The 14,498-nt window shown below is 44.3% G+C and overlaps 1 protein-coding gene across 2 annotated transcripts in view; it reads right to left on the bottom strand.

Moving 5' to 3' along the window:
• LOC105032943 (E3 ubiquitin-protein ligase IPI1) overlaps positions 1–14,498 on the bottom strand; it is a 130,302-nt gene that overhangs the window by 92,355 nt on the left and 23,449 nt on the right. The window contains exons 2-3 of one of the 2 annotated variants that reach the window (XM_010907546.4): positions 7,983–8,030; positions 84–253 (exon numbers count right to left, since the gene is read on the bottom strand). In XM_010907546.4, the coding sequence (XP_010905848.2) occupies positions 84–253; positions 7,983–8,030 (218 nt within the window). The remainder of the gene's footprint in view (positions 1–83; positions 254–7,982; positions 8,031–14,498) is intronic. The other variant, XM_010907547.4, reaches the window with a different exon arrangement.

The following is a 14,498-nucleotide window of genomic DNA, read 5'->3' as shown; positions in this document are numbered from 1 at the left end:
TCTTTTGCACATAAAAACTGCAGTAAAAAAACTTATTCTCTAGATTCAAAGGAAAAAGAGGGAGTTTTATAAGTCATGTTTACCAGCTCAGAGTAACCAAGACCATAGATGTCTTCAGTAACCCAGCCATCAATATCAAAATCAGCAGAAGAGCGGTGGTGTCCATTTGCATAAAGCCATCGACCTTTCTCAACTTTCCGACAATTTGGGCACTGCATTGCCCCCTTTGCATTAAATGCCGAGCCAATGCAATCTGAACAAGTAATAAAAGAATAGTTGGATCATAAATATAACAATCAAACTAAAGATAAATTAGACAAAACATCTAGGAGTGAAGAGTATGCAAAACTACATGAAACTTAGTGAATAGACATTGAACGCTTAATGATGGGAGGAGGCTAGCATTCTACAATCCCAAATTAGTAAGTTGCATAAAGGGTCAATTATCAGAAAATATTTACATGCAATGAGACAGGGCTAACAGCCTAACATTCTACGATCCCAAATAGGTTGCATAAAGGGTAAATCATCAGAAAATCGTTACATGCATGGCAGCATGCAAAGAATATCAATAAAACAAGTTTATTGCTCAAGTTTGAGAATAGTAGAGTGACTCAGGACCTAACCTGACAAAACACTTTTGAAGCAAAATGCCAAGATATTTTGGGAGTGCATTGGAATTGCCAAGATAGTTTGCAATTCCAATGCTACAGCATTCACAAAAAATATATCATTTAATGGATTAGCTTTCCTTTTCAGTTCTGTTTTACCATGTAAACAAATTAGGATGAGGTTCCATATTAGGTTCCAGTTTCAACTAAGCAAGCATGATAAATTCTCTCCATATGAATAGCAAAATATGATTCAGATCAGCAGGGGGGGGTAATCTATCCAAGATTTAATCATAGAACCAGAAAAGCTCTGTACATTCTAATTGTAAAATGAACTAAACCATTGGCTCATCCTTTTATCCCTTACATTTAACATCGCATTCTCATTTCCCCCTAAGCCAACTATTTGTTTATTTTATATACTTTCATCATGGCAAACTGTTGGTGTATAAACCATCCTGCATATGGCTTTTATAAATGATGAAAGACCAAACTAGCTCATCATGGTGCCCGTATGCATCTTTTATGGAGTTGGACATGTTTAGACCCAGACTGTCTTATCATAGAGTATGTACATTGTATTGTACATGGCTTGGATGAGATAATCAGAAAACATGTCTAGCACACACTACACATGTAATGCAGAATGGCAAGCAGCTACGGAAGTATGTGGACATGGAGTATAAACATGTGTGCACCGATGTGTTTATATAATTCGAAGAAAATTGATATCCTAGAGGTTGTGTGTTAAGGTCTCTAAAATAATAAAGGAAAGAGGGTTATGTGTGATCCAGTCTTTAGACTCTGTACCAATGTAAAATCAATTATGAATACTAAAATTGCAAGTTTATTTCTAGTATCAATTATAAGAGGATAGGCACGAAAATCCTCTTAAATGTTAAAAGAAAAGCACTTATTTTGTGAATTATTGTTTATCAGTTGTCTGAAAGAATGTTCAGTGAAACAATGAGAAAATAATAGTGTTGAAAGGAAAAGCTGAAAAGGAATACAATTCATTAATGAGATCCTATCTCTTTAAATACATGAGAAATAAGTACATAAGGAAAGTACAAACTTGAAAAGCAAATACATACCATGTTTAGAAATATATTAAGTTTAGAGACATACTAAATATGTCTTTTCTATGTAAGGACTTAATAAAGAAGCATAATTCTAATACTCTTTCTCAAGCTGAAGCATATATATCAATGCCCAGCTTGTTACACATAGAGTTGAAAATATCAAAAGATAGAGACTTAGTCAAAATATCAACCACCTGCTCAGATGATGGAAAGAATGTGTTATAATGGTCTTGTTTATCATAGCATCTCTTTGAGGATATCTCATATTTGTTTAGCTATCTTCAGGAACATGACACCAGTACTAACCTTTTCCTCTATGCTATTCAACAACCATGACATAACACAACAGTCACTAGCCAGCCAGTCGTCATGGATAGGATCTTTAGTTAAGTGTCGCATCTTTCGTTGGGCACCAATAAATAGTTTGAACGATTGGACCCACAAAAGATAGTTAGTGCCATTGAACTTTTCTATAGTCGTCATTAGATTCCTTTACATGGCAGTCAGAGAAGAGGATAGAAATAGCCAGACAGTTAGAGAAATCACGGACAGTGTACCGCTTTCATAATTAGCAGATAGCCAGAAAAACAGCCAAAGGACTTTTGCATAGCATAGGAAAGAACCTATGTTGATTTATCCAAGAACAGATTGCTCCTTAGGATGCGAAGGTCCCTCAACCAATCTTATAGAATCACAACCAGTTTCAACAAACAACAAGCAGAAGTATTAATCAGACCTCCAAGATAGCAAAAGATGGACTACTATAGCGTGAATAGATTTATCTTAGGACTATAGTAGTAAAAATCCAACAAAGACAAGAATCCAAAGTTCTAGGCAGCAGCTAGTGACTAGGGTTCCAACAAGAATCAGAGGCAACCGTCGCCAGAGATCTCTAACGATGGAGGAAGAGAATGATGAAGAAGACTGATGAGAAGACGGGAAGTGGCGACAGCGATGGTTTAAAAAGGCTTTGAGAAAGATGGAGATGGTGGGGTTTTTGAGAAGTTGGAACCTTAGTGCGGCCAGGGCTTTGAAGGTTGCTGGCGAAGAGGAGGGGCTGCGACATGGGCTGCTGCGGCGAGGGCTTTTGCAGAAGAGCTGCTGTGGCTAGGGCTGCTGCGGCTAAGAAGGGCTGGCTTGTTATGGAAGGAACGGGGGCGGCGAAGGGCTAGGGTTGTGGAAAGGATGCGGCAACTACTCTGATATCACGTTAAAAGGAAAAAGCTCAAAAAGAATACAATTCATTAATGAGATCCCATCTCTTTAAATAGATGAGAAACAAATACATAAGGAAAGAAGTACATATTTGAAAAGCAAGCACATACTATGTTTAGAGATATACTAAGTTTAGAGACATATTCAATATGTCCTTCCTATATAAGGACTTATTAAATAAGCATAATTCTAACAAATAGCATAACACATGGACAAAGCAGCATATGAAGATGTAGTAGTCTGTTCTAAAGAACAGATTATGAAACTATCTTAGCACTGCTAATGTTTTTAAATTAGGTTCACATGAAATGACAAACTAAAGTAATATCCTTTATTAATTTAAATAAAATATAATTTTTGTTTCCTCTACTTCAGCTTTAAAAGGTGGATTTCATGAAAGAAAAGCTTCCCGTTCTTCCTTTTCTTCTCTTATTTTTTATGAGTATACTCCTCATACTACCACCATTACCATTTTGGACTGGTCTATATGGTAGCAAGCAATCAAACAATGATCAAACTTCATACTTATGGGAGGTGAATCCATGTGCAAAGCCTCCAATTCTTTTCTCGTATCATGGTCTTCTTGGTCATTTTTCATGTCTCAAGACACACAAACATACCGGTTAAGTTAATTGTAAACATCAATGGAATGCAAAAAAGGGAAGAATGCAAAGAAAGAACTTATAATTGAGTTTCATAGCAAAGCATTTTCCACCAAGAAGTAGGAAAAGAACAACGAAGACTTTGCAACTCGTAAGTACTCCATAGCACCAACTTTAAACAAAAATCTGCTTCTTCCTGCTCCTTTCCCAAGTACTTAATTTAAGGCTATGTCATGGACCATGGTTTTGGTTTCCCATACAACTGCTATTCAAAGCTTGATCATTTTTGTTATCATAAATTAGCCCCAATAACCAGTCGCCTCTCACTAGTTCAATTTATGGGACTCCAGTATGCGCTTATGTTTCATGAACTCTATTTTGACATGTTAGGAAACATCTCATATTGTGACAAAGGGGTCCTTTTCTTGCTGTCCTTCATGCTCTGTTGGCATTCCTTCTTGAAATGGCCAAAACATTGACTAGTTTGGTTGATTGAAGACCAGATACCTTGTTCTCCATGGTGAAAATTGTTAGATCACGTTGACTTATAAACGAATAATTTCTCCCTCCTTTTTAACTAGATTATCCTAGAATTATCTAGATACACTTGTCCACACAACTTCTTGATAACATGACCCATCATCCCATTGGAGGCCCTTTCTTTAAGATCCTTTTTTCTTCTCATGGCCAGCTATTGTTATTAATTTGATCTCACAATTTATAAATTAAAATTACTGCTTTGCACTACACAACCACAATTAGTTTCATTTCTTATATCCCAAAATCCCTTTTCTTGGGAATTTAGAAGAGTCATGTCTAAATAAAGAAAAAAGGTATTAAAAAAACTGTGCAACTTATAAAATGATAATTTAACAATAACCAGTCACCACTACTCCATTTATATTTGTCAATTTTGTGGATCAAATTATGAAAATCAAGATAGAATAGTTGCAACAAGCTCTGAACCTAAAATAAAGCATCTATAAAGTATCAAATATATAGCAAAGGTAGTTTTGGTCAATAGGGGCCTACAATGAAAATTGAGACTCAATAACTAGAGGGGAAAACTACCATAACATACACACATAAACATATATTTATAAATCTGCCGTACCAGTGCATACTACCTCCTATCGGACATATCGTACCATACCAACATTGAATCGAGACTCAGTATGCCAAAATGACTCCCATATTAGGCAACAGACATTGTATCAGCACAATATCAATATGGAGTCCAGTCCAAGAAAAATATTAGTTCATGCAACTAGAGAAGGGGAGAGGAAGAAGAAAGAGAGGAAGAGAGAGGGGGGGGAGAAGGAGAGGGAGAGGGAGAGGAAAAGAGGACCTCTGGTAGCCATCGAAGGCCATCCAAGCTCTTACCGAGCTCGGTAAGGAAGGAGGGAGGGAAGGAGAGAAGGGGGGAGATCCTTACCGAGTGTCCGGAGGCCGTCGGAGGCTGAATGGACAGTGATGCCACCGCAACGTCTCCGATGGCTGGCAAGCCGACGTCAAGGGACCTAAGGGCTGTTGAGGTCGGAGGAGGGCCTCCACCCTCCTTCAATGCGAAACAAGGGTTCACCCCTATTTCATATTTTGTCTGGATTTTATCGCACGAAGTTTGGAGGAGAGCGGATGCCCCCGGCTGCCCTTAGGTCCCTCAGCACTGGCTCGCCGGTTGTTGAGATATCACTGCGGCATCGCCGTTTGTCTGAAGGCCAATCTCTCCCTCTCTCTCCTTCCTCCCTCCACCCTTATCGAGCTCGGCAAGAGCTTAGATGGCCTCCAACAGCCTCCGACAACCGCCGAAGGCCCTCTCTTCCTCTCTCTCTCCTTCTCTCCCCCTCTCTCTCTTGTCCCTCCCTCCAAGACGACCGTTGTGCCATTTTGTACATAGAAATCGGACTAATTTTCCGTCGGTATGGTTCGGTACAGTCTGAATCATCCAGTTCAGAACAGTTCAGAGAACGATGATCTAGCATCCATGGTTCACAATAGAGTACCATCGATACCAAACTGAGACTTAGTATGGAGGCATACCAAGTCTCTGTACACCGAACCAACCACTGTCCCCAACCTACTGACAAGGTACCAATATGGGATCCAAGAGGTAGGATTTGATATATGCAATCATATTTATATTTGAGGAACATATTACAAGCCAAAGAGTAGAACTAAAACAATTCCGGAACCAAAACAATTCTATTTTTTATTTGAATCACAATGACAAAAAAAGTGAGTTTTCTTGAAGAAAAAATGATTCAACATGTAAGATGTATAAGTTACAAATAGCTCTATTAATTAGATCGAATAAATTTAACAACTAGGAAAAAAAGACATGAGTAATGAAGTCGAAAAGTAGTAGACCAAATTTTTAGGAAGAAAATAAGGAAACCAACATATACAATGCTTTGCAATATCGTAAGTATTTGGCAGGTGTTACTTTTTCCTATTTGTCAAGAATGAAGTAAAATTTGTCATGCTCCTACATATTATAGGCTTACAAAATACATGTCACCAACCAAATCACGCCGAGGCCAAGCTTGCAATGACACAAATAGATATGCAACAATATAGAATGATAATGGTTCTAGCATGCCATATCATATTAGGTAAGTCCCTTTTGGGCATCAAGCCTAATTTGAATTGCTTTTCTAGCAAACGGTAGATAACTATAGAACACTCATACACAACATGACCCATCTAAACAAAATTATAATGTTAAACACAATAAAGAGATACTAGTAAACATGACTAAAGGGAAGACAGCATTATGCTAGATCAAACAACACAAAGAAACTCAAGTATCATTAACAGAAATAACAAGACATTCAGTGGTAAATAAAAGTTACTACAATCTTGTCAACACTCAATAGGAGTGATCTACAAGAATAAATGATATAATCAATGAGGAGATGATACAAAGCAAGCTGCAACAAACACAATATCTACACATCAGTTTATATCAGAATTTACCACACCTCGACATTACAATCTAAGCCATTAGAATAAAATACAAGCCAATATTAATCGGTACATAATGTGTACATCCCATATTGTGTCAACTCTTTGTCAGCATAGTTTGTATCGCAATTTAATTAGATTTGCCTCCATCAACATATGCAATTTTTTGAATAACAGACACAAGATAAAGAAACCAAGCACATTATGGTATTTATAAGTCATCATTTCCAACCAAGGTCTTAATCTCATTTCTTTTTCCATGAAAATTGCATTCACATATCCTATTTCCACCTATTGATTTATAGGTCTTTATCTTTAACGCTTTATTCCATAGTTCAAATTTAAAACTTAGCAACATACATCTTATCACAAGTGAGCCTATATCATTTTCCTACACTATGTTATATCTTCCTGAATACATGTACAAATTTGGTGCAAGCCCACATTACCCATTAGTCTCAGAAATTACCTCAGAAACTTGCCATGGCATTAGCATAATCTCATCAATTAACCTATATCATTTGCCTACACCATGTCAAATCTACCTGAAAACAAGTATAACTTTGGCACAAGTTCACATTCCTCATTAGTCTCAAAGAAATTACCTGTGAAGATTGCCAATGGCATCAGCATATTTTTCTCAACAATGTCAATATAAGTTTTATGTGCATTCCTTCTCTTTAATGCCCACCAATTACTATTATTACAAACTGAATTCGATAACAAACTCCTTTTTTATTTTTAGTTATAGGTTAATGTCCCTTTTGCACCAAATACAAGATGAAATATGCAAAGCCTTCAACATATATGAGTATGTCATTTGACAAGATAGCTTTTCTGAGCCCCCATCCCACAAAGAATTCAGACCTACCAAAGCATCTCTTCCAAAAGAGGGAAGTGGAGTAAGAATAGTAGATGATCTGCATATGCATTAGACTTTCTAAGCTTTATCCCATAATTCTAAACTATTGAAAGTAGTGAATATGGAGACACTAGAGTCAAATGCAATTCAAATCAAGGTTTACCATACTGGTGCATACTGGCCTGTATTGAGCATATCATATTGCATCAATATCGGACAAAGACTCGGTATGTGGGACGTACTGAGTCTCTGTGGACCCAACCCTCATAGTGGGCATACAAACATTGTACCAGCATGGTATCGGCACCGGTATCAAAATTGCAAACCTTAGTTCAAATTATATAATTTTGCTTCTAAGCAAGTAAATTAGTGGTATTACATAATTTAGACATCATCGTGGAAATAATGATTGAAACAAGGATTCAAGTACCAAGCATGCCAACCCATACTAGTTGTTCTAGATCATACCAACCAGGAACCAGTATCCAACACCCCCTCAAGACCAATTTGTGGTGGAACCAGCCTGAATCACTTTGGATCCACAGCTAGTCAGTCCCATACCACCAAGTACTGATCTCAAAATTCCTATGCCTTTTTCATATCTTCTATATAATGCCATGCATGAGACATGTCCAAGCATCCTCACCTCTTAACCTTGCATTCCCCATATGGCATGCCATCCATATTTCCCACCCTGCATTGGTTAGAGCTCCCAGTGGTTAGTCATGAGGTGGAACGTTTAAATCCTTCTTCTAGCATTTTTTATTTTTTATTGCCTAAATTGTTACCATTTAAAAAATAAAAATATATATGCATCGCATATGCCATATAGTCTTGCTTAAAGACATGCCAATGGTACCTTGTGTCAATACAGAATGTACTACAGTAAACAGCATATAAGCCAGATTCATAATATAGGTAATAAGAACTTGTGCAATTAATGCGTGCTAAACGAAGCCAAATTATATCAACTACATTTTACATGTCATTAGTAAGATTTATTTGAGTTGGTTCGAAGTTCGTGAGTCATGTGTAATGCCTTCCCTGTATTTGCACAGCACATTCCTTTGTACTAGCAGCATTCACTAGAGTATGTGAACTGCAGGTTTAACACCTATAGCCATGTTTTGTGGTGGAAATGGAAATCAGGATTGCTTTTCCTATTCCTAGGATATCCGTTTCTAGGGTCATATGAATAACTGATTCTGATATGTATGTTTGGCCAAGTCCACATTATCTCAAGTAAATGAAGCAATTCTTGTAATATATTCCGATTTGCATAAACATATACACAATTGCTATAATAATATAATTATGAATAATATTAAAATTGTAATATAATAACTACATTTTTTTATTGTATATGGTTCATAGAATTACATATTATATAAGATATGATTGTTTTATAATGTGATAATATATACTATTAGTAATAGTTAATTGACACTTAACAGTTATTGATATTTACATATCAAAACATAATATTGCTTTCTTAGTATACAATAAGCATTATATATTATTATTGTTGGGTATAAAATACCCGCAGCCGAAATCGACAGCGGAACGGCTCCGTCCGGACTCCTACGGGAGCCGGGCTCCTCCATCGACAGCGGATCGGCTCCGCCCGGACTCCTACGGGAGCCGGGCTCCTCCATCGACAGCAGAACGGCTCCGCCCGGACTCCTACGAGAGCCGGGCTCCTCCATCGACAGCGGATCGACTCCGCCCGGACTCCTACGGGAGCCGGGCTCCTCCATCGACAGCGGAACGGCTCCGCCCGGGCTCCTACGGGAGCCGGGCTCCTCCATCGACAGCGGATCGGCTCCGCCCGGACTCCTACGGGAGCCGGGCTCCTCCATCAACAGCAGAACGGCTCCGTCCGGACTCCTACGGGAGCCGGGCTCCTCCATCAACAGCGGCGATCCGGCCTTCCCGGCCCCGGGACTCCTACGGGAGCCGGGCTCCTCCATCAACAGCGGATCGACTCCGCCCGGACTCCTACGGAGCCGGGCTCCTCCATCAACAGCGGAACGGCTCCGCCCGGACTCGTACGGGAGCCGGGCTCCTCCATCGACAGCGGATCGACTCCGCCCGGACTCCTACGGGAGCCGGGCTCCTCCATCAACAGCAGAACGGCTCCGCCCGGGCTCCTACGGGAGCCGGGCTCCTCCATCGACAGCGGATCGGCTCCGCCCGGACTCCTACGGGAGCCGGGCTCCTCCATCGACAGCGGAACGGCTCCGCCCGGACTCCTACGGGAGCCGGGCTCCTCCATCAACAGCGGATCGGCTCCGCCCGGACTCCTACGGGAGCCGGGCTCCTCCATCGACAGCGGAACGGCTCCGCCCGGACTCCTACGGGAGCCGGGCTTTGCCATCGACAGCAGGGCGGGTCCGTCCGGATCTCTACGGGAGCCAAGCTCCGTCCTCAGTCTCCGACCTCAGTATCGGCTGCTGGAGCCGGACTCCACCCACGACCTCGACCGAAAGGGGGACTCCTCCCGGACTCCTACAGAGGCCGAACTCCGACCACTGTCGAGCCCCGATCAACAGATCCGCTTCCCTTGGCGGATCATGATAACAACCATGATCCTGTTCCACTTCCTGTAGCGGATTTCGTGCGGCTCCATCACCCCCTGCGGCGGACCCATTACTCTCTGACAGGCTGTGTCAACAACTATGATGCTGCTCCGCTCCCTGCGGCAGGTGCTGCACGATCCCACTACTCGCTGACAACTAGCAGCAACGGACGCCGCTCCCACTACCGGCAGTAGGCCCTACGTGGCGGGCTGTGACGATGGCCACGGGTCTACCCCACTATCTTTCGCAATCAATTCCCCTGACCATGGGCGGCCCACTACCAGGCGGTTACAAACGTCGCCATCAATCCGTTGCCTCCTCCGCCTATAAAAGGGGGACCCAGATACGTTATTCTTTAAGCTCATTTCCTTATCTCAAAACTCTGCTAAATTCTCCGTTCGAGCACTCCATTCTTGTTGAGGCAGAGAACTGACTTGAGCGTCGGAGGGTCTTGCCGGAGCAACCCCACCTCCGGTTTAGACTTCCCTTGCAGGTCCCGGCGGCGACCGCGGCTTCCCCGACTCCAGCTTCTCCGGCGCAAGCGGATTTTTGCACCAACAGGATTGGCGCTAGAGGAAGGGCTGTGTCTTCGCAGCACCCTTGTTCTTGAAGGAGCGCTCAACGGACCCGCTTCCGGCCATCTTTTCCGGCATCCAATCCTCTTTTCCCCATCCGATGCCCTCTCGCGAGGTTTCTGCACAACTACCTCCGGCTATGGTTGCCGATAAAGGGTGGCCGGATGACCAGCCTTCGCCGGATTCCGTCAACGTCATCTCGGGGAATCCCGGCAGGGGCAATCAGCACATCAGCTGCACCCCTCAAGCGGCAAAAAGTTGAAGAGCCCATAGCCTTCACTGAAGAAGACGCCCAGGGAGTCCAATTCCCTCATAACGTGCGGTCGTAGTTTCCTTGAACATAGCAAATTATGACGTCCGTCGCATTCTCGTCGACAACGGAAGTTCGGCCGACATCTTATTCTACAGTGCCTATTCGAGAATGGCCACTCTTGGCGGTCATCTAAGGCCGATGTGCTCCCCCTTGATAGGGTTTACTGGTGACGCCGTTCCGACGGAAGGAATGATAGCTCTAACTGTGACCGCGGGTCAGCATCCAAAGCAGTCCAGAGCCCTGGTGAATTTCCTGGTGGTAAAGGCGCCGTCTGCCTACAATGCAATTCTTGGCCGACCCGGCCTCAATGCCCTTAGAGCCGTTGTTTCAACCTACCATTTGAAGTTGAAGTTCCCCACTGACAAGGGGATTGGAGAAGTTCGGGGAGACCAAGCGCTGGCCAGGCACTGCTACAATATTGCCCTGCAAAGAAGCGATCAAGCGGACCTCTGTCCAGTCGACGGGTTGGATGCGCGCGACGACCTCACTGAAGAGAGGGGCGGCCCGATCGAGGACCTAATACCAATTCCTTTGAATGATGGGAATGCGGAGCATGTGGTGTTAATTGGCTCCAACCTGGAGGAGGAGGTGCGGACGCATCTCGTGGATTTCTCCGAAGGAATGCGGACGTTTTCGCATGGGTCCCGGCGGATATGCCGGGGATTGAGACAGAAGTCATGGAACATCATCTGGCGGTCGACCCTAAACATCGGCCAACAAAAGAAAAAATCCGGAGTCATGCCCCGGAGAGGCAGAAGGCGATAGCCGAGGAAGTGGATAAACTTCTCAAGGCCGGATTCATCAAGGAGGTCAATTATCCAGAGTGGATCTCCAATGTTGTCTTGGTCAAGAAAGCAAACGGCAAGTGGAGGATGTGTATCGACTTCAAAAAGCTGAATAAAGCTTGCCCAAAGGACAGCTACCCCCTTCCCAGGATCGACCAACTGGTGGACGCTACCTCGGGCCATGAGCTTCTCACTTTCATGGACGCATTCTCCGGCTATAACCAGATTAGAATGGCATCGGAAGATGAAGAAAAGACTGCTTTTATCACTAATCGCGGCCTTTACTGCTACAGGGTTATGCCGTTCGGCCTCAAGAACGCGGGTGCAACCTATCAACGACTGGTGAACAAATCTTCAAGGAGCAGATCGGCCGAAACATGGAGGTTTATGTGGACGATATGCTCGTGAAAAGCAGGTCTTCCGAAATCATGTAGCCGACCTCGAGGAAACCTTTGGCGCTCTTCGAAAGTATAGAATGAAGCTGAACCCGACCAAATGCGCCTTTGGGGTAACCTCAGGAAAGTTCCTGGGCTTCATGGTGTCGGGCGCGGGATCGAGGCCAATCCGGAGAAAATTCGCGCCATCCAAAATATGACTGCCCCAAGGTCGATCAAGGAGGTTCAATGCCTCACGGGAAGAGTGCGGCTCTTAATCGCTTTGTCGCAAGGTCGGCCGAACGATGTCTGCCCTTCTTTCAAACCCTCAAGCAGCCGAAGAACTTCTGTTGGACCCCTGAATGCCAACAGGCATTCGAAGAATTGAAAAGCTACCTTAGCTCGCCCCCACTGCTGGCGAAGCCCGAGCCTAAGGAGGAATTATTTTTGTACCTGGCGGTCTCTCCCACAGCCCTTGCAGCTGTCCTTGTTAAAGAGGAAATGAAAGTCCAGCGACCGGTCTACTACATTAGTCGCGTGTTGAGGGACGCCGAGACCAGGTATACTAAATTAGAAAAACTGACCTACGCCTTGTTGATTGCAGCTCGGAGACTCCGGCCTTACTTTCAAGGGCACACGGTGACGTTACTCACCGACCAACCGATCAAGGCGGTTTTGCACCGAGCTGATATCTCCGGAGAATGGCGAAATGGGCATCGAGCTCACAGAATTCGACATCAACTACAAGCCTAGACCGGCGATAAAAGCCCAAGTGTTGGCGGATTTCATAGTAGAATGCACCATCCCCGAGGAGGCCGAACCTGAGCAAAACAAAATTGACGACCTGAGGACTCAACCGAACTCCCCCGACGAAGAAGCCAGTTCGTCCGATAGCTTTTGGACCCTCCATGTGGACGGATCGTCCAACATGGCAGGCGCGGGTGCAGGCCTGATCTTGACCAGCCCGGAGGGAGTCGTTGCGGAGTACGCTCTGCGTTTCGAATTCCCCGCAACAAACAATGGAGCGGAGTATGAAGCTCTGATCGCAGGATTGAGGATCGCCAGGGAGCTGGAATAGGTCAACTCCGGGTGCACAGCGATTCCCAACTTGTGGTGGGGCAAGTCAGCGGGAGCTTTGAAGCGCGGGAGGACAGTATGGCCAAATATCTTGAGAAGGTGAAGGAGTTCATCCCTGCCTTTGGCAATTTCGACATCAGGCAAATTCCAAGGTCGGAGAACACCAGAGCCGATCTTCTCTCCAAACTGGCGACATCGGCTCCGGCCGAATTGCCAAAAGGCGTCCTCTTTGAAGTTTTAAAACAACCGAGTACGGAAGAACCGCGACTCGTAATGGAGATCGACCACGAGCCCAGCTGGGTCGACCCGCTAATAACCTATCTTAGAGATGGGATTCTCCCCCAGGACGCGAAAGAAGCCCGAAAACTCCGAAATCAAGCCTCCCGGTACATCCTTTATGAGGGCAAATTGTACAAAAGATCGTACTCCTTGCCTCTCTTGAGATGCCTCCGACCCTCAGAAGCTGACTACGCTTTATGGGAAGTGCACGAGGGAGCTTGCGGAAGCCATTTAGGTGCCAGGTCTCTATCCCACAAGCTACTCCGCCAAGGGTATTACTGGCCAACAATGCACCATGATTCAATTGAATATGTCAAAAAGTGTGATCGATGCCAGAGATACGCCAACGTCCAGAGACAACCTGCTACCGAGCTTACACCCTTGAGTGCCCCATGGCCTTTTGCGCAATGGGGAATGGATATTCTTGGCCCCTTTCCCATGGCGTCTGGTCAAGGAAAGAAATTCCTCCTTGTAGCAATCGACTACCTTCACCAAATGGGTCGAGGCCGAGCCACTAGCCAAAAATCACAGAAGCGAAAGTGCAGGATTTCGTCTGGAAATCGATCGTGTGCAGGTTCGGTTTGCCTAGAACCCTCATCACTGATAATGGACGGCAATTCGCGGGAGCCAGATTTGCTGAATTCTGTGAAGACCTAAACATCTCCCACAAATTCACATCAGTGGCCCATCCCAGGCGAACGGCGAAGCCGAGGTAACAAACAGAACCCTTTTGCAGGGGATTAAGACCAGGCTCGAAAAAGCAAAAGGAACTTGGGCGGACGAACTTTATCATGTGCTATGGGCTTATCGGACCACCCAGAGGTTGCCTACAGGAGAGACTCCCTTTGCTTTAGCCTTTGGTACGGAAGCCGTCATCCCGATCGAGCTTAAACTCCCGTCGGCACGAGTCGTGGCATTCGACGAACCCCAAAACGCGCAAAGTCTCAGAGCCAACCTCGACCTACTGGAAGAAAGGCGGGAGATTGCTCAGGTTCGAATGGCAGCCTACAGACAGAAAGTTGCCCGATATTACAACGCCCGAGTCAAGAACAAGGTATTCAAAGCAGGGGATCTAGTGCTCCGGCGAGCTGCTGTCTCACAACCACAGGGCCAGGGAAGCTTGCCCCAAACTGGGAGGGACCTTATGAGGTCAAAGAAGTAGTCCGACCTGGAACTTATT

Source organism: Elaeis guineensis, chromosome 8 (genome assembly GCF_000442705.2).
Source record: "Elaeis guineensis isolate ETL-2024a chromosome 8, EG11, whole genome shotgun sequence".
Lineage (NCBI taxonomy): Eukaryota > Viridiplantae > Streptophyta > Magnoliopsida > Arecales > Arecaceae > Elaeis > Elaeis guineensis.
Note: the sequence above shows the minus strand (reverse complement) of the source record. Positions and strands in the feature narration are given on the sequence as shown.